Source organism: Melospiza melodia, chromosome 9, assembly GCF_035770615.1.
Source record: "Melospiza melodia melodia isolate bMelMel2 chromosome 9, bMelMel2.pri, whole genome shotgun sequence".
NCBI lineage: Eukaryota > Metazoa > Chordata > Aves > Passeriformes > Passerellidae > Melospiza > Melospiza melodia.
The window spans coordinates 17,019,963-17,044,670 of record NC_086202.1 but is presented as its reverse complement, the minus strand read 5'-3'; the positions used below and the strand labels follow the sequence as shown (position 1 = coordinate 17,044,670).

At 42.2% G+C, this 24,708-nt stretch overlaps 2 protein-coding genes across 2 annotated transcripts; both read right to left on the bottom strand.

Moving 5' to 3' along the window:
- Window positions 1-2,054: 2,054 nt before the first annotated feature.
- On the bottom strand, window positions 2,055-6,362 carry CH25H (cholesterol 25-hydroxylase). Its single transcript, XM_063163550.1, has 2 exons — window positions 5,556-6,362; window positions 2,055-3,554 (listed from the first exon to the last, which is right to left on the bottom strand). The coding sequence occupies exon 2, from the start codon at window positions 3,434-3,436 to the stop codon at window positions 2,612-2,614; it is 825 nt and encodes a 274-aa protein (XP_063019620.1). The 5' UTR covers window positions 3,437-3,554; window positions 5,556-6,362; the 3' UTR covers window positions 2,055-2,611.
- A 3,101-nt stretch (window positions 6,363-9,463) lies between these two features.
- Window positions 9,464-21,184, bottom strand: LIPA (lipase A, lysosomal acid type). Its single transcript, XM_063163549.1, has 9 exons — window positions 21,021-21,184; window positions 19,516-19,636; window positions 16,331-16,529; window positions 15,932-16,041; window positions 15,173-15,309; window positions 13,597-13,743; window positions 13,214-13,285; window positions 12,086-12,157; window positions 9,464-11,337 (listed from the first exon to the last, which is right to left on the bottom strand). Exons 1-9 carry the CDS (start codon window positions 21,123-21,125, stop codon window positions 11,098-11,100), a joined length of 1,203 nt encoding a protein of 400 aa, XP_063019619.1. The 5' UTR covers window positions 21,126-21,184; the 3' UTR covers window positions 9,464-11,097.
- Between the last annotated feature and the right edge of the window lie 3,524 nt (window positions 21,185-24,708).

The following is a 24,708-nucleotide window of genomic DNA, read 5'->3' as shown; positions in this document are numbered from 1 at the left end:
GGCTATAGATTAGGTACTAATATAACCTAGGGGAAATTCCATCATTGAGGAAACACATTCTTGGTGTGTGTCTGAAGTGATGCAAATGTTGAGGATGTAAAGAATAGGCAGGATCACTGTGCAGCACATTGCCTCCTTCCTTTGCCAGTTTGATCATCCTCAGTAGCTGTCAGGCTCCACTGCCAGTGCCAAATCAGACAATCATCTCACTTGACTTAACAGCAAGCACAGTTTTGCCTGCAGCTGACTAGAATTCTCTAGTTCTTGTACTATATAAAGTACTACATCAACTCTTAAGCTTCATATGAAAAGCAGAATAATCCCCATGAGTTTAGTTACAACCTTTCTTGTGGGTTTTGCTCACAGGTCTCCTACAGCAACATAAGCAAGAGCCAGTTAGCCTTACCCTTGCTTACTGAGAGAGCCAATAGTACATGACTGTTATAGTGTACAGTTACAAAATATAGTGTAAGGTATAACTCATTGAAACCACAGATTATCCTTGCCAGATGCTCAGAATTTGCCAAGCTGAATTAAGTGGGATTTCTAGAACAGAAAGGATAACTTTGGGACATCTCAAAATGGCTAAACAGCTCAAAGAAATCAGAAAATATTTTTTTTCTCCTGCATTCAGCAGAAAAGAAAGAATACTACCCTCTCTTTCTAGAAAACACCAAAACACCTAAGATTACAAGCATAAGAAGGACTGGGGATTCTTCCTCACAGCTCAATAGATGAATGACAGATTCCAGTACTATTTTATGCCTCAAGTTTTGCTCTCAGTATGCATCATGCTCTGAACAGGGAAGAGAAGGGTTGCTCTTCTGTGATATCCAGAGAGCAGAGAGAGCATTTGAGTACTAAGATTGCAGCATTCCATATTGTTTATGAAGAGGTTTATGAACGTTATTTCCTGTTATCAAAAAGACCCAGTGTCTTTATAAATTCACATTGCTGGAAGTACTAAGGGTTCTCTTTTCTACTGGACAAACAGCCTCTATAAGGTCACACAACTCTCTAGACATAACATAAGGACCAAGACATTTTTGGATGATGATAATTTAAGTGTTCTTTCCACACTTTCTACATTATTTGTGCTTTCCCTGTTTCCATCATCATCCTGGGAAGTTTATTAGTAACACAGGATGGGATGATAACAAGCATTAAAATGTTTTGTAGGAGACATTAGACACCCGTGTGGATCTCTGCTGAATGAGGCATCAAAGACTTGCTTATCTCTTCATGCCTAATTTTTTCAGTGTTACTTCTGAGAGATACATTTTGATCTTGTGTATGTAACTGTTTTAGCAATGCATAGCCATTTTGTTCTGTCTTAGGATCCTCAAAGGTTTGTTTCTGTGCCCCTGAAATTTGCTTGAAAGAACTATCTACTTTGTAGAAACCCTGTTTATATTCCGTGACAGGATTTTGCATGCAAGTAACAATTTATATGATTTTGAAGGACTAATGCTCCAATTTAAAGGGCTGCTTAGTAAAAATTATTCAAGAATCACAGAAATATAATAATAACATTTCACTGACTTTTTAAACTGCATTCTTTAATATTATGTTTCTGCAAAATTGAAAACTATTTTAAAATAACATATGACTCTGGAGTAAAAGTAAACTACTCACTTTTGAAATAATATTACAAAACTCTGCAACTCTGAAATTAAAATGGATCTCAATCTCTTTTCCCATTTAACAAGGGAAAAACAAGAGGAAATGGCCTCAAGTTATGGCAGGGCAGGTTTACATTGGATATTAAGAGAAGGTTCTTCACTGGGGGTTGTCAAGCACAGGATCAGGCTGCCCAGGGAAGTGGCTGACTCACCATCCCAGGAGGTATTTAAAAGATGTGTAAATGTGGCACTCAGGGACAGGGTCTGGTGGTGGACTTGGCAGTGTTAGGGTAATGGTTGGACTCTATCTTAGAGGTCTTTTCCAACCTAAACAATTCTATGATTTTATAATTCAAATAAATGACACCTATGAAAAAGGAATCATACCTGTTCCTAATATGAACAGAGGAATTAATAAAATGAAACATAACATGATTTTAAAAGAGTGAGCATATTTATTCTCTATTAAAAAGAGACAGTACATCAAGGTAAAAAATATAAATATCAAAACCATTTAACATCCAACCACCCTGACTTGGCAGCAATATTTTGCAAAATCACTGCATAACAATTTTTTCTGGCAGATTAAACTCCACAAAATCCATGATGTGTACTTTTTCTGTTTACATCATAAATCATCCTACAACAGTAAGATAATGTTCTGGCGTATGTATAAAACTTCATACAGTAACATGATACATGCTTTATGAAAGCTGGAAAGAAGGAAAGGAGAGAGAATGTCTCTTAATGCTTCCCTTAAACCTTAGACTCAAATTTAAGCAACAGATAGTCACTTTTCCATTTGCAGTCATTTAACACAGGCAGTTCCAAGTACACACACAAATACACAAATATATTAAAAGAATTTGTTATAAATAGCTATTGCTTTTGTAGGCAGCTTCAAATATACAATCTTCTGTATCTCTAAAAAAATAAATGTCCCATTTCAGTCTATAAAAAAATAAGAGTTCATCCACAGATAAATATTCTTAATTAGAATGTGACTCTGTGAATGTCCCAAAGAGTTTGTCCCAGTGTGTGAAGTAAGGAGCATAGTTTGATTTGAATTTCAGATGGTGGAGATCGTGATGTGGGGCTCCTCCATACAATCCAAAAGGCACAAGTCGGTGAGTTGACCATGGGAGGTCATATCCAGAATGGTCCTCCACTGACAAACCAATGTTTACAAGGAAGAACAGCATCTCTGTCAAAGGATGGCATCCCAGGAGCAGTGGGTTTACAGCAGCAAAAAACCCCAGTGAGAGCAGCTCCCACACGCTGGAATACTGAGTGGTAAGGGCGAACGTCGACACGTGCTTGTGATGCACCTTGTGGAAGGTCTTGTAGAGCCAAGGCACCTTGTGATGAAGCAAATGCCACAGGAAGTACTCGAAATCAAATAGCAGTAGACAAACTGCTACTTGCAGCAGGACTTCAGGCAGCTCTGGAGCTATCACTGGTAGATCCATGGGTCTCCAGTACCAGTGCAGAAATGTCACCGGGAAGATCAAAACAACATGGTGATACACACTTTGAATAATGCAAGGCACCATCATTCCAAGACTTGGATAGGTCTGTGGCTGGATTTTGTATTTTCTCAAGTCTGGCAGTCTGATGCTGAAAAAGTCCAGTGCAACATAGGGAAGACAGAAAGCCATGTATGCTGTAAAAGAAAACAGCACTGGGAAAAACGGTGACTTGATCAACGGCTCCCTTGCGGTGACGAAGTCCCAGAGCGGCTGCAGGCACAACCTGCCCTGCTGTCCCTCCATCGGAGAGCTGAGCAGCACTCGGTGTGGCAGGCTGCAGTTCATGCTGCTTGCAGGCTGAGGCAGCGGGAAATCCTGCAGCTTTTATGCAGCCTGCTCCATCGGCGACTCCACCCCCATTCTTACACGGCAATGAGAATTGTTAAAGGGAAAGCTCCTTTTCCTGTCATACAGAGTGCAATATAATGCATTACAATCTCAGAACAGAATTACCTGGCCAAGGCTGTCAGCAGAGCTCTATCAGAGACCTGCACAGTAGAAAAACAAGCAGAAGTGCAGAACTCTAATGCTGGAATTCAGAGAAAGAGTTGGAACATCTTCTATTCCACTTGCTGCAGACTCTTCAAAAGTTGCTGTTTCTTATTAATTTTGAATTGTGCCATCCTTTGTTATCCTTTTGTCTTTATAGATAAGGCAATAAAAATTACCACTGATTTATTTATTTTATGTGACTGCTACCTAAACTCCCGGTCTGACCTGTTGGTATCTGGTGGGTAATGGCTGTGTGCAAACACACATTTCCTTAATGATCTCTTGGTTATAAAATAGCCTTAGTTAAACCCTTAAGGAGACCTACAATATACTTCTAGTCTGGATGTGGTGGCTGTGTCTCATCTCCATCTAACTTGACATTTGAAGTTATGTCCTCTTTTACACACCTGTATCTACTTGACATGGAAAAATTCACCTGACATGACTAGATGCAAAATTGAGCCAACCAATTTTGAAGAACATAAGATCCCCCAGTTGCAGAGAAGAATACAGGGTAAAATCTCATTATGCTTCCCCACAGATGCTTAGCTACCAGTATTATCACATTATTACAATATTCACTCCATATCTCAACAGCTCTATTAGCAAGTTGATATAAAAAAACCCTTTACCCATGTATCAAACTAACATATGTACTTAAAAGATCCACCATTAGTCCTATGCCCTTTAAAGGATCTTCCTCTGATCACAGGCAAGCACACCACAGGCAGAAGCCAGCAGGCTTGACGCCAACATTACTAGTTTGCTAAAAGCTTTTAGAGGTAAATGATGGAAGTTTTGATTTAACCACTAAGACATCATTTCTTTTGTGCTTTTAGAAAAAGAAAAACAAAGCTTTGAACATTTAGGGAAACAAAGCTTGCCCTAAGCTTCCTATGAACTCACCTCTTTTGTCAGTAAAGCATTTATTCTAATATTGGAAATGAGGTCAACTTCCTGGATGACTTTATTACCTTGTTCAGATGATTTTATTTCTTTGCTGATCAGAAAATAAATCTGATGGGGCAAATGTGAGACTGTATTTCCTTGCTCCTCAATAATTAAGAATGATTCATTAGCAGCGGCCTTTTCTGAATATGCATGAATTTGTAATACTTAAGTTTGCTTTCAGCTTCAACTGTTTTCTTTTCAATAGATTCTGTTCCCTCTTTAGGCTTCAAGAATTTTGCTTAAGCAGTAACATTATCTGTGCTATTATTCAGGCAGTCAGTAGGTCCTTGTTGGAGACAGGCTTCTACCTGTTCCACATATATATTTTGGAATTCAGATTCCTTGCTGTTATGAGACTGTTTTGGAGAATTAATTTATTTAAACCATTAACTGTTGTGAATTGAAACCTGGTGCAAGACACTGCTCTAACAGGTGAGGATCTGTATCCAAGAGCTTTGTTTCAATCTTCTGACTGCATTTTATCCTAACCTCTATTTCACAATAAGGCATTTATAACACCAGCTGGGTCCAAGAATATTATTGTGATTTCTGTTGATTTATACAGTCAGAATCAGAAATTAAGTCTCCCAGATGGGATAAGTGATCCTCTCTATTATTAGAATTATGCAGGGAATCAATTTATTTTATAACATATTCCAAATATCATATTCTAAATTTTATAGTATTCCAAATCTCACTAAAGGGAGATTGACATAAATTGCTCAGCTGCCTTAAAGACACTCTTCTGACTAATCCCTACAGATACATGAAGTCTCAATAAGTATCAGAGCCATTGCTGCCCACAAGCTATATTTTAAAGAATAGGCATTCTGCCTGCAGATTAGGTCATAGAAAAATAATTCATAAATCCCTTAAGGAAAAATAGCGGAATTCTGCAGCGCTATTTCTAGGACATCCTGCAGCACAAAGCCCAGGCGAGGCGCAGGCGGGCAGCGCTTACCTGGGAGGCTGGCGCCGCCCGGAGCCCCGCGGGACAGCCGGTCCTGGCACATCCGACAGCACAGACCCGCACCCTCCGGAACCCGAGCCCGAGCAGCCTGCCTCAGCCGCCAAACAGCATTTATCACCCATCTATCTCCGCTCTGCCGGCTTCAGTTTCCTTGTCAGCACAAGGTATGACACCAAAAAAAAAAAAAAAAAGACAAAGCACGCACAAACCCCTTCTGCACCTTACTCAGCGACACAACCCCAGCTTTCTCCGCTCAGCTTACAATGCTGCCAAAATTTCCCAAGTGTTGCAAGAATCTCTCGAAAACTCACTCCTGCTACAGAGTTTAGGTTGAAGGGCACATAGTTTGGAATGAGGCCCCACAAAGGGTCTTAAATAGATTCCACATGAGCACAAGATGCAAGCACCTACCCAGGCTGCACTGTTAGGTACGAGCTATAACGCAAACAGCACAGTACGACAGTGGGTAGCAGGAAAATGAGGGAAAGTTAGCGGGAGAGAAAACTAGAATCAACATCCTGAAACAAATGCAGCATTAGAAGGAAAAATTCTTTTTCCATCCTCCTCTTCTCCCCATCTGTATGGCAGTATTATTGTTGTACCAGAGATAAGGCAACATCCCAGAGCACGCTGAGCCCTCTACCGGGAAAAGCGTGCTGGGGAGGAGGGCTGGAGACTCGCTCCGAACCAGCACCGGGGAAGCAGGGCAGGCACCACGAGCAGCGGCAGTGCCTGCCCTCGTTTCCAAGGAAGCTGTTCCGTGCTGGCTTCCTCCACAACGCGGTGCTCACCCCGGGACTCACCTGCCCGCCGAGCCCGTGCGGGGCGGCCCCGCCCGCAGCCCCGCCCGCAGCCCCGCCCGCAGCCCCGCCCGCAGCCCCGCCCGCAGCCCCGCCCGCAGCCCCGCCCGCAGCCCCGCCCGCAGCCCCGCCCGCAGCCCCGCCCGCAGCCCCGCCCGCAGCCCCGCTGGTCCCGCCCGCAGCCCCGCCCGCAGCCCCGCCCCGTCCCTCCGGTCCCGCCGAGCGGCCGCGGCCCCGCGCGGTCTCCCCGAGCGAGCGGCAGCGCCGCCCCGCGCCCTAACAGGCTGTTTGTCCAATAGAAAAGAGAACCCTTAGTACTTCCAGCAATCCGCGGCCCCACAGCCCATCCGCGGCTGGAGGATAACGGCGCCGGGAAACGCTCCTCGGCTCAAAGCCTCTGGGATAACCAATTACACACGCACTGCTTGGCAGCTGCACGGAAAGTTGGTATACACGGGTCTGTCACAGGCTTTGTAGGTGTAATGGGTTTGGAGGGAAGGAGGGCGCTTGGACTCCATCTTAGAGGTCTTTTCCAACCCTAAATGATTCTATAAATCTAACCTACAGTCCCATTCTGTTTAGTTAATCTGCATACTGAAATGCAGGATCTGGATAATAATAATATCTGGATAATAATAAAAATAAGCGAGATAAAACTCTCCTCCTCACATCCCTGGTAAGCAGCTTGAACCCTGCACCCACAGGGATGCTGAGAATTTCAGGATGAAGAGCACACATTCCTCTTCAGTTTTGATTAAAAACTTTAGCCTAAACACAAAATACTTTTCATAACAGAGCCAACACGTTTGCTTTACCAAATTTTTAATTTCCACCTCCCCAGTCAAGATTCACTGAAAACCTCTCCAGCCAGTATCACGCATAATCAAAGGTCACTTTAATTCATTTCCAAAAATGGCTGATAATGGAAAACTGCCCGTGAAGTAAATTTCTAATTCTCAAGCTTTGCCTTAACAGGATTAGTTTTCAAAATAATAACCATCAGGAAAATATCCTAAAGTCCTTTCATTCAGAATTCATAACTCAGGAATGAGGAATTGATTTGTATTCTCAGCAGCTTACAGACATAATTTCCGAAAGAGTGGGAACGCAATGCAGACACTTCCACTCAGAAAATAAGAATTAGGCAATCCTGTTGCAGATGTGGCCAGTGTCCATCCAACCTTTGCAGTTTTTTATTTCATTGATGATTTCAATTATTTTGGTCATATCAAGTTCATGAAAATAGGCTGACAGGAAGAAAGGAAAGCTCCTGATGGGCAGTGCTGCAGCCCGAGTTTGTATTTTATAACACAATACAGGGAGAAGACATTATAAATGCTTTCATTACAAGAAAATCTTCCACCAGGAGCCATTTTATTAGATATCCAAAAACCTATCCAGCTGTCAAGGTTTCTCTCTCACATCTTACAGAGATGCCATTTGTAACTTTCAATGATATAAAGGCACTTCTGTTTCATTTGGAGGGGTTCTGTTTTGAGGGGCTTTGGGGGTTTTGGGGTGTTTGTTTGTTGGTATAGCACATTAACTATAAATAATTTCTAGAAAAAATTTTTTCCAAGCTGACAAAACTGTTTCTCTTGCAGGGCCGAGGTAGAGTAGGAGGTCTGTTTTACCACCTCTTCCTATGCTGAGGCACTTCTATACTGCTTGAGTTGATGTATAAACTTTCATCAGCACTATCACTAGCCATGGAATCACTAACCAGTGTAAAAATGCTCTGTGTGGAGCTAGTGCATCATTCAGTACACTCCACTAACACACACTCCACCATCCTCAGGCCTTCTGATGAAATTAACACTGTAAATATACTTGCAGATGACTGCAACAAAATCCTTGTCAACTTCCAAGCACAACATGAGGACAAAACCTCATTTTTCTGTCTGTGTTATCCCTGCTATGCCTGATTGTTGTACAGCTCTCAGTCAGAGCCCTGGTCCATGCATTCTCTTCAGCTGCACACAGGTCTGAGAGTCTGAGACCCATCAGCTGAACAGGGATTACTTTATTCTGCCTTTCCAGCAGTCACTAAATGCTGAGACCAAGCCAGCAGAAAGTGTCCCATGCCCTGTTAAGCCAGTGCACTTTTATACTGCCCAAAGCTGATGTTCAGCCCACCTTCAACAACACATACATGCATACATACGTACATACATGCCTGTAACACAGAGGCCCATAGAGCAGGCACTCAGTATTTAAGATCTGCTTAGAAAAATGTACTGTTCATCACTGAACTCTTAATTCCTCACAAGTGATTCTAAATAGACCAAGCTTCTCACTCATCTCCTCTATGTTCAGAGTGTCTTATTTTGCACAATTCTTCCCACTGACACCTCATCAAGTTTCTGTCACACTGCAACTTCAGTGAGTCAGGGAGAACTAAAGCAGCTCACAATTTCCATAACTAGCCTTACTCCAGTGAAGCAGAGAAGCTCCATTATGGCTTTTGTGTAAAACTTCCAGTATTCTGGCTTTATTTCCAGGCACCCAGGGTGTTCATCAGCTGACAAAGGTGGCCACACATAGAATTTAATACACTCTACTGTCTCAACTGCACAACTACGGTATTCAGAGGGTACAGAAAGGTATAGCCTGGGCACATTTATTATTGAAGGTGACAAAGGTCAAAAGCTGGTTCATGTGTACTGTGGCAAAGATTAGGTCCCTGCCTTGCTATGTGATTAAATGCCATTTATGAGATTACCAGACAGTCTGTTAAGCAATCCAATTACCCAAGGTTTAAGAATATGATACAAGAAGCTTTCCACCACGTCAGTGGTTTAAAAGAAGCCTCACCTGAAGGCTTAGAAAATGACTCTGTCCTGTGAGTAATTATTTACAATTATTACTTTACTTAAAGGTGTCAGAGAAGTCCACCTAAATAAGAATGGCCTTTTAAGCTTGGGAAAAATCTTCTTTCAGGGAAAAAGAAAAAAGGAATTTACTTAGCTATTTTACTTTTTTTCTGTACTCGTTCTATGGATTAATAGTTGTGAAAAATAGATTTGGCTTTCTGAATTCTGTCCCAAAGATTCCCATGCATTCCTGAAACAGGAAGTGAAACACCACACCACTCCAAACTCCAAGCAGGTCATGTTTATTGAAATAGCTCAAGCTTAATAAACATGATGCACATGGTTCTTGCCATAGCACATACCCTCACAACTGGTAAATTAGCCACCCTGGATTCCAACAGAAGTTTCCCTTCAGCACAGCAAAGTAAAGCACATCTGGCTGTGCATTACAAAAGACCAAAATCTCATGAAGCAATGAACCACTGCATCCCTAAACAACACCTGAGAATTCCCTGAGTCTGAATTAGGAATAAAAAAAAGAAATGAAAGAAACAAGTCCTAATTTACAACCTGTGTCTATTTCTGCAATTTTTTTTTTCAATTTTTTTTACAAAATAAGTTTGCCTCAATTTAAAATGCATTATTTCCTATGACATGTAGAAAAGCTCTTTATCCTGTTGAGATTACTGAAGAAATCTGAGTTGAATCCAACTATGGCACAGAAATTATCATCTGGACTGAGGCAACTGACTCTGGAGATTGTTCATTTGGCACAGAACTTTGATGTATCTCAGAGAAACCAAAGTCCTCTGCACAGCCAATGGAAAGAGCTCCAAAGTCAGCCCCGAGGCAGATGTGAATCCTCTTCCCCATTAAATGGGTCTTAGCCCCAGTTTGAAGTAGACAAATCAAGCTGCTGTAATACTGTCAGGCTTCTCCAGGCTGTTATTTAGGTGCTGAACACAATGGTGGGGAGCACCCTGTAAGGGGTTAAGAAGTAAACAGATCTTCAATGCAGCAGATGATTAAGGGGAAAAGGCCACAGAAATTAAGTCACTCAAGCTGTAGAATTAATGCTTTGGCTCTTCTCTCACCAGCAGCACACTGGGGGAGCTTGTTTTCTAGTTAGTGGTCAGTGCAAAACACAAGCATGTTACATCACTCTCCTTGAAAGCCACAACTTATTGACAAAGTTAACTGAAAGTGGTTTTGTTTGAACATTACTCTTGTTCCAGGAATCTGCCAGGGCGAATTGTGACCTCTATCCACAGCTGGTATGTGAAACACTGAAGGCTTCAGGGAGCCAAAGCAAGAATCAAAGCAATGAATCAGTCCCAAAATTGGAGATTTTAACTGACAGTGGTTTCTCTGGCTTCACTGCAGTTCTTCTGGGCAATATTGAAAAGGGAAGTAATCTGATTTTATGTGATTGGCTAAAATAATACCACAGCAAAAAGTCACTAAGTGCTTTATAAAGTGCCAGCACCAAATAGGTCACTGCTGTACAAGTAGTACAAGAAGTACTTCTCAAAGGTACTTAGAAATGGCCCCATACTGAGAAATGGCTGTGTTTTATGCTCAGTGAAACACTTGTTCTAAGTGTCAAGCACCTGAGGTGCTGAATGGACTAACTTGTCTAATTTGTCTTTCAGACAGGTGACTACATTTATGTGCACATGACATACTCTTTTTGTGCTAAATCCTGCTGCTGTGTTTTGAGTACCATGCCACTGTGTGCAAAATAAGCAAAATACTGTGAAGAGAGAGAAATAATACTGAGAAAAAACAACCAAATATTAATCCAATATTAGTAGTCATTGCTGGCATTTTAAAAATGCATCATCCTAAGCAATGTAGTATTATTGTGAGAAAAGTGTATTTTCCAAAAACTGACAAATTCCTGGTGAACCAATACCCATGTCAGTCTAGAGATAACTTCCTAATCATGTTAATTATTTCGTTATACATGCGGTAAGGTGCATCAAGGCCCCAGATGAAATCCAAATGTTCCCACTCTGGAATGTTTTTGTGGTAAACCAAATTGGAGATCTGAGTGAGCAGCATAGCAACATCCTTTGGGTCTGCCAGCCAGTCCTGTCCACCAGTCCACACTGCAGTTGGTACAGTCATCTCTTGTATTTTGTAGAAAGGGGGAGTAGACTGAGGAGATGGAAAGTGAAAACAAAGCGTTAGAAAAAAAATCTTCAGTGTGATCCTACACTGCCAGTGTAACATACTAGCAACTGCAAGAATGTGTCAGATACTCATTTTCCCTCTTGGACAGCTAGAGATGGAGTCCTGGCTCAACCAAAAATGTAACTGCAAGAGTCCTGCAATATTATAGCATGTGCAGCAGTAAAGATGTGTTTTGAGGAGTTTACAGCAGGGTATCAGGACCTCAGAGAAAGTAAATATGCATCCCAGTCAAGGTATTTCAACTCTAAGGTCAGAAGTGACTGCTACTCAAAAAGTAGCACTGCAGTATTTTGCAGTCACTAAGAGAAAAGGGTCAAAATATTTTTGGCATTGTACGCAGCAATTTAGAAACAAAAATGCATGGAGACTAAACAGACTAAAGAGAAACAATACAAATGAACTGACAGCCTGTGCCTTATGATGAGAAGTGCAGGGGGATCTCATGATCTAGACTGGCAGGACTTCCCCTCAAGGAAGTGATTGCCACCACAGCTTCATATCCAAATGTGATCCCACACTGACTTAGGACTGCCTCTGAGCTCCACACTCCCAGCTGGTGTCTATTTTTGTTCTTTTGGAAAAAGCAGATCTCCAGTCTGGGTACTAGATAACACCAACAGCTCTTTAGCACGCAGCATAAATAGCACCCAGAGAAGTGCCCAAGGACTATTTTCTGTGACACTCTAGAATTATAGATGTAAAAGATGTCTACCTGGTTATAGTGAGCCATATTTGCAGCTTTGCTTCCCCAGTCATAAGCTTTGAGTTCCCCAGTCCTCACAGCCTAGAAATAAAAAATACACATGCAAAGAACTGCAACACTACTGCCAGAAGAGCTAAAAAGTGTAAAAGTGTAGTCATCTGGAGAGCAGGCAACCTACACAAGAAACAGTGGAATGCCAAATATTAACAAGGACAAGTGTCACTGCTTTGCCCAGTGTCACAGAATGGAAAATATTAACATTCAACATTAACATTCATACCATTAGACTTTGTCCCTTAAAATTTCACACTCTCTAATAGCAATGGTAGAAAAGATTAAGAAAAACAGCTTAATGTATCCAAAGCCAGGATGTGGCAGCTCCATTTTTACTTCTGAAATATTTACCTTGATATCTAAATGTGTATGAATAAAGCAGGGAGCTTTCTTAGCAAGCCTATTCTGCATAATTTACTATTTTTCAGAAACAAGTTTATATAACAGGAATCTGGGAAAAAAAAATCTTCACACATTTCTTTTGTGAGCCAACCCTTGAACAGCTGTGTACAGTAGAACACATTGCCTCTGATGAGATGACCAAATCCAGCTATGAGAGCACAAGTAGCACTGACCACTGATTCCATGGGAAATGTCTCACTTGTCAGCCTGCTGACCAAGCGTCAGGCACAACAGCATCACAGGCATGAAACTGTGCACTGAGACAAATATCAAAATATACTAATAAAATATCAAATTAAGCCAAACAGAATAGAACAGAAAACCTGCTGCTTTTCACTGGCTAAAAATACAACCTGTAATCACAACAGGGTTTGTTAAAAGGGAAACAAATACTCGTTACAGCATCTCTCTGAGGTAAGTTATTCTGCAGTGCTTTTTGTTGGTTGAGGTACTTCCAGTTACAATATTTTCAAAGAAATAGGGAAGAGGGGTGAACCACCATAAATCCTTATCATGAAAGCAGCTGCGGTGAACAGCTGCCTTTCTTAATTTTGGCAGTTCCAAATTTCACTTGGGCTAGGCTGCACATATATTTTGGCATTTTATTTCACAGATATCAGACACATCAATATTCCACAAACAAACCAGAGTCATGGGCACTTTAGATTCTGGAAAGCCTACCTGGCTCCAGTGGATCATGTTTTGTACAGATGTTCCTGCAGGGCAGTGTGTTGAATACACATCCACTCGGCTCTGCAACAAGATCATTAACAAGGTTTACTCCTCCTCACAGGCCATCAGTTCTACCCATTGTTGCTTCCTGAACAACTATCAAACTATTCCATTCCACTTAAAATGTTATAAACAAAAGTTAACTCGAGCCATACATACAGATGAGGTAAGAAGTTAAAATATTTGGGGGATTAATTGCTTTGAACAACAGAACTCTGAAGCTGAATTTTAAAACTAATAATGGTATCCCTTAAGAATTTTTTATATATTCAGTCAATACTGTGTTAGAGTTCACAATAACTTAGCTCTTAAAGAAAGTCACTAGAACACACCATGTTCAAGTTTCTCTCATTAAAACCACAGAGAAGAAAGAATAGGTTGCCACAAAGGTCATCGAGTATTCTGTGGGTGCAAACATGGGTAGCAAGCCACTTCAGCAAGAAATTCTGAGGGAGGAATTGCTTCTTTCCAAACATGTCCTACAAAAAACCAAACACATAAGACAAACATGTAATTGCACAGAATGACCTTTTTTCAGTTTTTATACTACAACACTCTGGAGGTAATTATTTGCATTTCCACTGGTGACAGGTGTGTCACATGAAAATCATTGATCTCCTTATCAGCGTTGTCATGGTTAGTGCTTCTGCTACAAATGGTGCAGTACATTAACCCCACCAAGAGTACATGGGAACTGGGAAAATCTTGCAAGAATTTCAAACCTAACCTCAAATTCAAATAAATTTTAAATTCAATAATTTACAGTTGTACAGTACAGCTTTTTGTCATCAGATTGTTTAAGGCTAAAGTATGTTAAGCTCTGCCTGCTAATTTTAAATGGCTTTGTACTTGCAACTTCCTCTCTTCAAACCATGAGAGAAAAACAAGCTGCATGAGATGTGATGACCTCTTCCTCTTGATGTGTATTTTTAAATTGTTCAAGGATTTTAAAATGTCCCACTGCAAACTTCCTTAAAAGTGACACAGTTCTTTAAAGATATGACTGACCCACGAGTTTGTCACTGTCAGGTTCTCCCTGCACTCCAGCTTTTTGCAAGTCACTGTGAGAATCAAGTTCCTCAGCACAACATGAACATCTGCACAAGGCAGTGATCAGCTGCTAGTCTCATTAGACAAAGTCCATTATGCAACGAACAGGAGATCACAATGATTAGTGTTGCTTTTATGTTAACTGCCTTTAGAGCAAGGAACCAGTACTACAGACAGCCTTTAAATCAGTGCAAGCTGGATCAGAAGGGGGGTTATGTCACAGAACAAACAGCCCTGTGTGGGAATCTCCATGGGTGGAGGAAAGAAAAGTGATGGTTAAAAATGACACACAGCAGGGTGTTCACAATGTCTGACTTCAGGCACTTACTGCAGCCTGCCTCATTCTCCTTGATGTTAATGGGGAAGAGGTAAACTCCTCCAGAGGATGATTCACAGCATCTAAATAAAGCTGTTGCTCTTAATCACCCTCTGAAGGATCCTCTTCCAATACTAAATGGTTGACTGTGAAACAAATCTGTTAAAGTTCATGGACAATTCATGACCTGTATTCTGTATAAAGATATTACACAACTCTTCTAAAACACAGTGACTAGATAATCATATGATTTTCCTAGGCTAAATTCTAGAAACATGTAAATGGAGAAACAATTTTGTTCCACCTATTAAGCTGTAATTGTAAAATACTACTTTAAACTGATGCAAATTGTCTCACTAGACAGTAATAAAGCTACAGAAGACACTGCTGACCTCAAGAGCATCATTATAGTAAAACTGACCCAGAATCCTTATCATTTGTTACTCTCTAATCCACAGCTATTAACATTCTTTCCTATGCTATATTCAGATAGAAAGGGGCATACCTCATTTGGCTTGAAACATTTACACTCAAATACAAACCTTGAGCAGCACATCAGGAAACAATCCAAATTTAACCAGAGGGCTGGTGGCAAACTTGACAGTAGCTACTGGTGCCAAGGCAAAGAACATTTTGATTTTCTTAGCCAGCTGTGGCAAAGTTGAAAAAGCAACAAAAGCTGTAAATAATATAAGAACAATTAACAAACCTCAGTGACACAAGTTAGATAAGAATTTTACCTGGTAGAAATCCTACAAAAATCTATGTGAAAGTGTGCAAAAGTATTTTTAGATTAATAGCTTAACTATATTGCAGTACCTAGGATTAGGTTAAATAATGTAAATTAACCTAGTTACTACAAAGCCTAAATTAAATGCAGTAATTCAGAAGACTTGCTTTCTTCCAGAGAGCGATTTAATGCTTACTAACCCTTCTTCTACAACAAGGTCTAAAGCACATGAGCCAGGCCTTACATGCAGCCAAATATTCTGGAAATGGGAATCTTTATTCTCTGAGCCTGATAAGTCTAATTTTATTACGTATAATTCATGGAATTTTTTTAATAGAAGCTGTACTGCCAGCTACCTGTGACTTCAATTTATCAGTCCAACAGCTTTCCACTTTTAAATAAGCACTGAGAGATCATGTATTTTCATTTGTATGCTAATATTCAAAAAAACCACTAAAAACCAAAAGCAGTAGTTTTCAAGTGCCCTAGTTTTTAATCACTAAAACACATATGTGGAAATTGGTACCATTTCAAACACAATATATTCTAATAAATGCATCTCTCCACATACCCATTGTGGTGCCCTGTGAATGGCCAATGTAAAATATTTGTTCCTGGCCAGTTTTCTTCAAAATAAAGTCCACTGAGGCTGGAATGTCATATTTAGCCATTTCATCAAAGCTACAAAGCAAAGACAGAAAGTTAGTTATGTAAGAAATCAGTGAGGAACAGCTGCACAGAGCTTTCCTGCACAGATCCTTTGTGTGGACACAAAGAAAAGCTTCTTTTGGATGAAACAGAACTCTGATGATTGAGTTTTCTACTGACCAGCCAGGAGTTTCAGCACACCAAACTGATCTCAAAACTCCCCTTTACTGCCCCTCATCTGGGTACCTGTGTGACACCACATGTAACCTGAAAACAATATCCTGCCAGTTCACAATGGGACTGGATAGCAACACGAGGATACCTGAAAACCCAGAATTCTTCCTGCTTCACTGTGAAGCGTGTGTGCTTCCTGGACCAGGTGTTCCCTCTGCTGTTTCCCAGCCACACATCATAGCCAGCATCTGCCAGCATAAAGCCAAGGCTGTTGTAATCCAAGTTTGTGATCCAGTTGCTGGCATCTGCAAGCAAGCCATGCTGCAGAAACACAGCTGGCCTCGGACCTGAAAAAGAAAGTGGTTTTGGTAGATTCCTGTTCATTAGGCATTGCATATGCAAGAATAATTCAAGTGAGCTGTTGAAAGTCTGTTTTAGGCTTGCACTTGAGTATTTAATCTACTTGACTTAATCTACTTAATCTACTACTTAATCTACTAAGAACAGCAATTTGTATAATGGTCAGAGTGCCATGAAATCACATGCTTTTTCACCAAAAGCTACTTTTTATCATTAAGAGTTTTAAACTAGCAACTTCTTCGTTTTGTAACTTGAAGTTCAAAACAGACAAGTGTGCAATAAATAAACATGAGAAAAGCAGGAGCTACAAGAAAAATATAGGTACAGCCCTTACAACTGTTTCAAGCTCACAGACTCAGAGAAGTGGCCCAAACACAGTGGCAGCTTTAATACTTATAAACTTTTCCCTGCCCCCACAGATGGGGAAGGCATTCCCACGTATGTGCCACTGAGGTCTTTGTTTTCCAGTGCCAAACCACCGTGCTGAGCTGTGGAAATCTCTGCAGCTGGTGCTGATATTATCTCTGTGCAACACCCTTCCATCACCAAAGCTCTGGCAGAACATGAAGAGCAGTTCAATAGCCAACACAGGAATGTGTGTTTCAGAGGACTTTCTCCCCTTCATTTAACTAGTCATAAGAACCACAGTTAAGACTCTCTTAACTTACTCATCCTGAAAAGGGAAATGGCATCTCTATGTGGAATACAGATTTAAAAATTGAAAGTTCTTGCTTCTACACAAAGAAAATCAATTAACATCTAATCCCTTTGGAGAAAAAAAGGCCTTCAAAAACTACAATGACCGGTCTCTGGTTCTCACAGTAGCACAGGTGTTTTGGCTTTTACTTCTGCTCTGAAACTGAAAACAGGTAACATGACAACTAGCTCAATGCCAGAGATTACTCAGGAATTTACATCCTCCAGTGACACATCACTCTGCCAAGATACAGACTCACACAGTACTTCCTCCATTGATAATTTTAGGCTTGGATCTTTCAGCAGAAACAGATAAATCATAACTCCCAGTCACCTATATTGTCTATCACAGGTCATGTCCATAAATGTTTGCTGCAAGTTTCATATTCCAAATTAACAATACTCCCCTTTTCTGGAAATCTTTCTACTTGTGGCAAGGAACTTTTGAGTGCCTGCTTTTCCCACTTTGTTAAAAAGCCCACATGCATACTGTCCAGGCAAGCAGAACAAGTGCCCAGCAGTGCCCAACTGGCACTGGAGACAGTACAGTTCTGCACAACTGTTTACTCTGCTGCACCAACACTTTATTGTCTTATAAACAGGACTGTCAAGCCTCACACTGAATTTGTTTTCAGTAATGTTCCACTTTCCATTGACACCTTCTTCCCTTTTATTAAACTCAGATCAACCAACTTGTGAATTTTTGAAGAACAGGCTCTCCTCCAGATGCTATTGCTTGTTTTGTAACATTGAAAGGGGAAAACCGTTTAACTGCCTCAATGCTTTAATTCTGCTCTCATATTAACCTCCAATATCTGCCAGTTCCTTTTTTCACATTACCAAGCAGTCACCAGATCTCCACGTGATCTGCACAATCATATGACAAACTGACTTGGATAATAATAATGACTTTCTATCACCTATGATCCTAAAAACCCCAGAGGGGAAATAAAAAGGTGGGTCCTTAAACTATGCTCTCTGCATAGAACATTTTGTCCTCCTCATTACAGACCCAACAAGCTGAAGACAGATTTACTTCCACACCCTTCTTCCCCATGTTATGCAGTTGTTTTAGGTTTTCTCACAAGTAAAACAAAAAATCCTTGATGTTTTGCTTTTAGGTGCTCTGTACATTTCCTTCTTTTCTCCCTGAAGAATGGTGGGCTTTGTTCCAAAACATCATGTGATACATAATTACAAGGAATTCTATTCACATTTTGCAGGTATTGCAAAAGAAAAATACGGCATACATATGCTTAGTCAGCAGTAGCACATCATTGGTATCTTCCCGAGGAAAGATACCAAGACTATAAAAACTTCTTAAGATCAACATGAACTTTGAAATCCTCATTCTCCCAGAAGATCACACTTCCACAAATGTGGTCAGTAATCCTTGTTTTCTCAAATTAAAGCACTCTGCAAAACATGAACTTGGGGTCGAGGGCATGGCAAGGGGCATGCAGAGAATTCACAGAAGTCAAGAAACTTCTGTTTACTTATGTCATCAGTGAAGGATTCAACAAAACCAGCAGGTACAGAGGCAGCCTTTTTCCTGTGGCCATCTCTGAAATTAAATACAAAGACACCTGCCAGTTTTGACAGGGCTGGTCCATGCACTGATCTTTACACATTCCTTGTGAAAGACAACAGACAGAGCAAACACCCTAACTCCTGCACAACCAACAGATAAGCTCAGGAAGGCTGTTGCTTGGCCTCTGACAGGGGAGAGGGTTTTTCCACAGGTCTCGTTCACACCCAAGGCTATAGGACAATCATAAATTTCTTTTGGGAGCTTCATGTTTTTACCTGTAATCCTGGGATTTTTTTCAGTCTGAAGTATTCTGAGGCAATCCTTAGAACATGTAACTTCTATGCAAATAGGCTGCTGTTACATGAATGGCTGTAGGAGGCATAGTGGCAAGACTGATAACAAATTCAGCCACTGCACAGACATTGTTAATTCCATACACAGTGTAGGAGGATAGCAAGTCAAAAGGTATGTGTCTCTCTTCTTCACATCTGTCTCATTTTTAAAGCCTTCTATCATTCAGTCCTCACAAAAGCCTTTGCCCATATTGCTTCCTTGTAATTTTGAGTTTACACTACCACCATTCTCTCTGTCCCCCACCTCCTCACCTGTACAACCCCTGCATCTCCTCCATGGTCTTAAACCACAGTAGTCCTTAATCTTCTTCTGGATTGTTACAGGAACAAAAGTTTTATAATGCAAAGACAGCATTTTCATTTTTTCTTTTTCCTAAGAAACATAAATCTTACCTTTGCTTCCTTCACGGCCTTTTCTCCCATAAGGTATTCTGTTAATGGAAAGAATATATCCATCTTCTGTTGTTACCTCATATTCCTCACTAGGGTATCCTCTGTAGGTAATAATTTCACTCTGAGGAGAGAAAAGAAAGCATCTTGGAACCAGACTGCCAGGCTCCTCAGTCCACTAACACATGCAAAGTACCTTCTTCTAAAGACTGGAATGTGTAATTAAAGAGTCTGGTAGTAATATGCCATCTGCCTATCACGCAGATTTTCTTAATAAGACATCCAGAACAGACTCAGGAACTAGCCAGACTGAATCCTAGAAATCTGTAAGGATTCCCTAGACTGTCCCAGCCCCATGGTGCTTACAGTGAGAAAGAAGATGTAGTCTTGAAAAGGAGATTATGGTAACAGGGCAAAACACCAAGAGCCAGATTTGTCAGACAAGAATTGAAACTGTCTGCTCTCAAGCAAACAAGTAACATAAAAGTGAAGACAGAAGAGAGTCACTGGCACCACTGCAGCACACAGGAGAGAAGGATGTGCCATTTCTTACTTTCTCCTCAAAATTTATGCCCAGTGCAGAGTTTTTAAGTGACTGTGGTGTCAGAGAAAACAGGAAAATAATAATAAAAATCCTCACACCTGTTACCTGCTTTGGTTTCATTATTAGGTTTAATTTCTCATTGTTTATGTCTTGGGCTTTATGTTATTTTGCTTTGATGCAGCTCCACTAGGGCAATGAACTTGCTGTCATTGGTTTTATGACACTAACCATGCATTGGGAAAATCTAAAAAATGCAAGACATGATCCGAGTTCTGCTCTAAGACTATTGGGCAAGGAAGAGGAGAAGAATTTAATTAAGCGTGCTATTTCTTTTAAATATGTCTTTAATTATTCACAGTGACATTAACATTCCAAAGTGATTTTAAGGCTGTTATTCCAATGCTATCAGTCTTAGACTAAAATAATATCTTCAGACTTTTAAACTGTATATACATGATCTAAGGTGATTCTAATACACCTTAAGCATTTCTATCTTGAAGCATCTTCTCACACACGTGAAAAATTGGCACCGTTTAGACAGGGCAAAGAGAAACGAATATCGGCTACGAACTGGAAATATTTAAGGAGTTAGCTACTGCAGCAGAAAGAGAACAAAGTTAAGAGAGTAAATCCCAAATGGGGAGAAAAGCAGTCGTGGGTAAGAACCCAGGCGCATGGTGCTCGGAACTTCACCGTGCTCCACGAACAGCGGCTTTTATAGCGGTTCCCAAAGACAGGTGCAAAGACGTGAAAAAAATGTGAGAGAAAGAACAAATACAGGCAACAGCGGACCAAGAGGACCGTGAAGGAGGAGTAGACAAAGAGGACGTGCAACCCTCGTGTGTGAGCGGCTGCAGCAGCAGCGGGCTAGCCGCTGGCAGGTGGCCGAAGCCGCCGGGGCTCTCCCCGCGCCGCCCCCCCGCAGTCAGGGCTGGGCACTCCCGGCCGCGGCCGCGCCACTCACGATGTTCATGTTCGTTTCGGGGTCCACATTCCTCCTCCCCGCGGCGAACGCGCCCGAGCCGCCGATGCTCTGCAGCAGGAAAGCAGCGAGCACCAGGCCCCGCATCCTCGTCCTACGAGAAGGAGCCGGGACGCGGCGGCCGAGCAGAACGCGGCGCTACACCGGCTGCGAGCGGGCCCGGCGAGGCTTTTGTGCCACCCCTCGGTGACAGGGGCGGGAGCAGCGGCGCGGCCGGGCCGGGCCGGGCCGGGCGTGCCCCGCGGGTCGCAGCGCGGAGGGAGCGGCGGGGGCGGCGCTGCCGGGCCGGGCCGGGCTCAGCCCACACGGCGCGGCCCTATCGGCGGTGCCGCCGCGGCGCGGCCTTGGCCGCCCGGCCCGCCGTGATTCAGCGTTTCCTCGGCAATGCTGTGTGAATCCTCCCGCCCCCCGGGCTCTATTTTCAGGAGCCGTGCAGCCTCCAGAACGGCGCCCGTGAATTTGCTTCTCTGCCCGCCTCGTCATCTTCATTTGCTCCGCCTTCGGAGCCCGCACGGTGCCGCCCTGCCAGGGTCTGCGTTGTGCTCCGTGCACAGAGCGGCAGCAGCAGCAGTGAGGAGAGCGGCAGGGCCGCCCTGCCAGGGTCTGTGTTGTGCTCCGTGCAGAGCGGCAGCAGCAGCAGCAGCGATGAGGGCGGTGGGGCCGCCCTGCCAGGGTCCGCGTTGTGCTCCACGCACAAAGCAGCAGCAGCAGCGAGGAGGGCGGAGGGGCCGCCCCGGCCGCCCGGCGCTCCCCGTGCCGGAGCAGCATCCCCCGGTGCCCCCGGGGCAGAACACCCGCGCCTCGGCACCGCCCGTGCTTCCAGGGGCCCGACAGCAACCACTGCTGCTCCTGCACACACCCATCACCATCCGTCATCTTCGAGCACTGTCTAAACAAATCCAGCCTTATACAAATGGGCTTCCATGCGTGCAGGGTTGCCATCACGGGTTCCCGCAAACCTGTGTCATGTTCGTGCTCTGCGGCAGCTGATTTGCAGGCACTGCATTGCACAGCTGTAACTTCCCGGAGAAGCGTGTCTGTGGTCAGGGGATGTGTGACCGGGCTTGCGAAAACTTGACCAAATTCAACCTTTTAAAATAAATATTCTGTTACTCTGCCCATTACTGTCGAATAAAATCCATAGAATAATACAGAAAGCTGATACTAAATACGGAGTGATAGAGTAAGAGGGTGTCCAGAACAGAAACCTTTCTGTTTATTTAGAAAGCATTAAGATTTTAATTGAAAAATCATGGAAGTTTTCATAGCATCCCCATGTTTTGATATGTGAATATGTCACTAAATACAGAGATACTATACGATCCTTTGCATTCCTGGCTGTCGTTTCTTAAAACGGTTTGATTTTTAAAATCTTGGGTGGGAGAATTGTTGCTCAGTTATTCACTTGATTTTTTTGTCAAATTAATTACAGATTACTCTTCCCTGCTAAGGGAAAAACCGAATTATAAAATGCCACAATTGCTGCTGTCAAACATAGTAATTATATGCTAACCTAGGCTAAATGGGAACCAGTATAAAATAGGATATGCAAAGGGACCCTGTAATTTACTATGGTATACTTAATTTACATTATTTTAAAAAAGGAAAACTGCATTTCAGGCAATTGTTTGGCTGACCTAATGCTTCCAGGGGGAATTCTTTGTCAGGATGTATCCATTTCAGCTCCAAGGAAATATCCAGATTTGAATTTTGTCTCATAAAATGTGTAGATATGTTTGAAGACATTTCTTATTCTTCTGTATGTACAGATCACTCCAGTAACCAAAGACTTTTTATTAAATACGAATGCATTTGTTGTTCCCAGCCCATTTCCGGACATGTTTTCCAAGGAGCTTCTGCATTTGTTGCTATGCAGTGCAGCTCTTCCTGAGAGCAGTCAGCCCAGCTACAGCTTGCTCTGAAGTGAAAGCAGAAGAGCTGTAGAAAGATTTCTGAATTTGCAGTGCCCAGCAAGTTACAGAGATGGCTGCAGAAAGGCTTTGCATAACTGTTCTCTTACTTACTCTGATTTAAGCACTTTCCTGCATGTATTTTATTTAATAGGCATTTGTGTCAAACCATAGCATATGGATGCAAATAAATTAGTAAAACATAAGGAAACTAGGGCAAACTTCTGCGTTTCAGAAGGAAGATGCCTGCATTTTCCCACAAGCAGAGTATAAAGGAAAACAAATGCCTGGGACAGAAGCAGAGACAAAAAAACCACAGATACTTAGTAGCATAGTAAAACATTAGTCTCCACATTTGGGTTTGGCATTGCAGTAACCTTTCAAACACTTTTTTCCCCCTGTAACTACCTACAACCTTTATTTTACATAAAATACATGGATTTGTGTAGATACCCTTATCTGTTTCCTTCTCAGTCCACTGCATCTTTTCATCACCTATCAAATTGCTAGAATCTTGAATGCTGCTCAGAGCATTCTGCTTCAGCACACCCGGGGAAAAGCTAAGCTTCACTTTCTTTTTCCCAGTAATTTCATCACAGATCAAATGAGTGCTGGACCAAATAAATGGAAGGCACAACAGCAGTGGGCAGCACTCCTTTAGGAGCTGCACTAACCTTTATCTTGAGCTCTGAAACATCGTCTCCAACAGCCCCTCCACAGACACCACAAACACACAGACAGACACTTAAGACACAAGGCGGGGGGGGGGGGAGGGGGGGTGGAGGTGGGGGGGGTGTGTTTGTGTGTTACACAGGCTCTCCAAATTTTTGTGAAAAACAGAAGTTCTAATATGTAGGACTGGTTTGTTGGGTTTTTTTAAGGAGGAAAAGAGTGGAAGGGGGAAAGGAGAGAAAAGAAGGGAAGAAGAAAATTAGGGAAAATAACAGTTGTCAGGTACTAACATCTCTGCTGCTGAGGGTTGTGGTTTCTTCTTCCTCTCACCAGATCTAGTTTGAGTCATTTTTATAAGTTGGGTAACACACTTCTAGACCTTTCTTTTTCTTCCCTAGTCTGCAGCTTCAGGTTACATCTGAATTTACCATATATAGTGCCATTTATTTATGTTATGACCTATTTCTTGGTTCTCTTTGTTACCCCCAAAGTCAAGTTACGGAGCCGGGTCTGCATTTTTAATTTTTTTAAACTAAGCATCAATGAGTTGTTTGTTCATAGATGCTCCAGAGCCCGGGCCATTCCCATCTCTGTTGCCAGGTGTGTAGCCTGTAGCAGGCATTGCTCTTGCCAGCATCAGGCTGTAAGCTTTGCAATGGCTTTGCATGGCCTGGGGACCAAGGCTTGCTCAGTCTGACCTTGTCCTGACCTGTCTTCAGCCATGTTTTGCTTGGCACACCTGTGACAGCAGTTTCTCAAACTGACTGCCTCTGTCTAATGTGATTTGTGAAAGGATAGTCCTGGGTTTATGTAGAGAGCAGCAGCAAACATTTCCTGTGGATGGGATACTTAGTACTCCTAGACAATGGCGTAGTACAGAAGAACAGAGACCTGGAACAGCAGCAGAGACCTCATGGTGTGGAGGCACAGGATGAAGGAGTGCAGAGAGGGGAGATAAGGGTTTGTTTGTGTGTGTGTTACGTGGGTGACACAACACCAATAAAACAGGAGCCTACAGCATGGCACTGAATTGTGCAAAGATGCATCAGCAGAGGCACCAGGGGCAAATGACCCTTGCCTAGCCTATG

Excerpts from the sequence above, each read along its gene's own strand:
- CH25H (XM_063163550.1), bottom strand. The coding sequence starts at position 3,436 with ATGAACTGCAGCCTGCCACACCGAGTGCTGCTCAGCTCTCCGATGGAG.
- LIPA (XM_063163549.1), bottom strand. The coding sequence starts at position 21,125 with ATGCGGGGCCTGGTGCTCGCTGCTTTCCTGCTGCAGAGCATCGGCGGC. Across the intron at positions 15,310-15,931 it reads TTCACAGGGCACCACAATGG|CTTTTGTTGCTTTTTCAACT; the intron begins GTATGTGGAGAG and ends TATTATTTACAG. Across the intron at positions 12,158-13,213 it reads ACATGATCCACTGGAGCCAG|GCTGTGAGGACTGGGGAACT; the intron begins GTAGGCTTTCCA and ends TTTTATTTCTAG.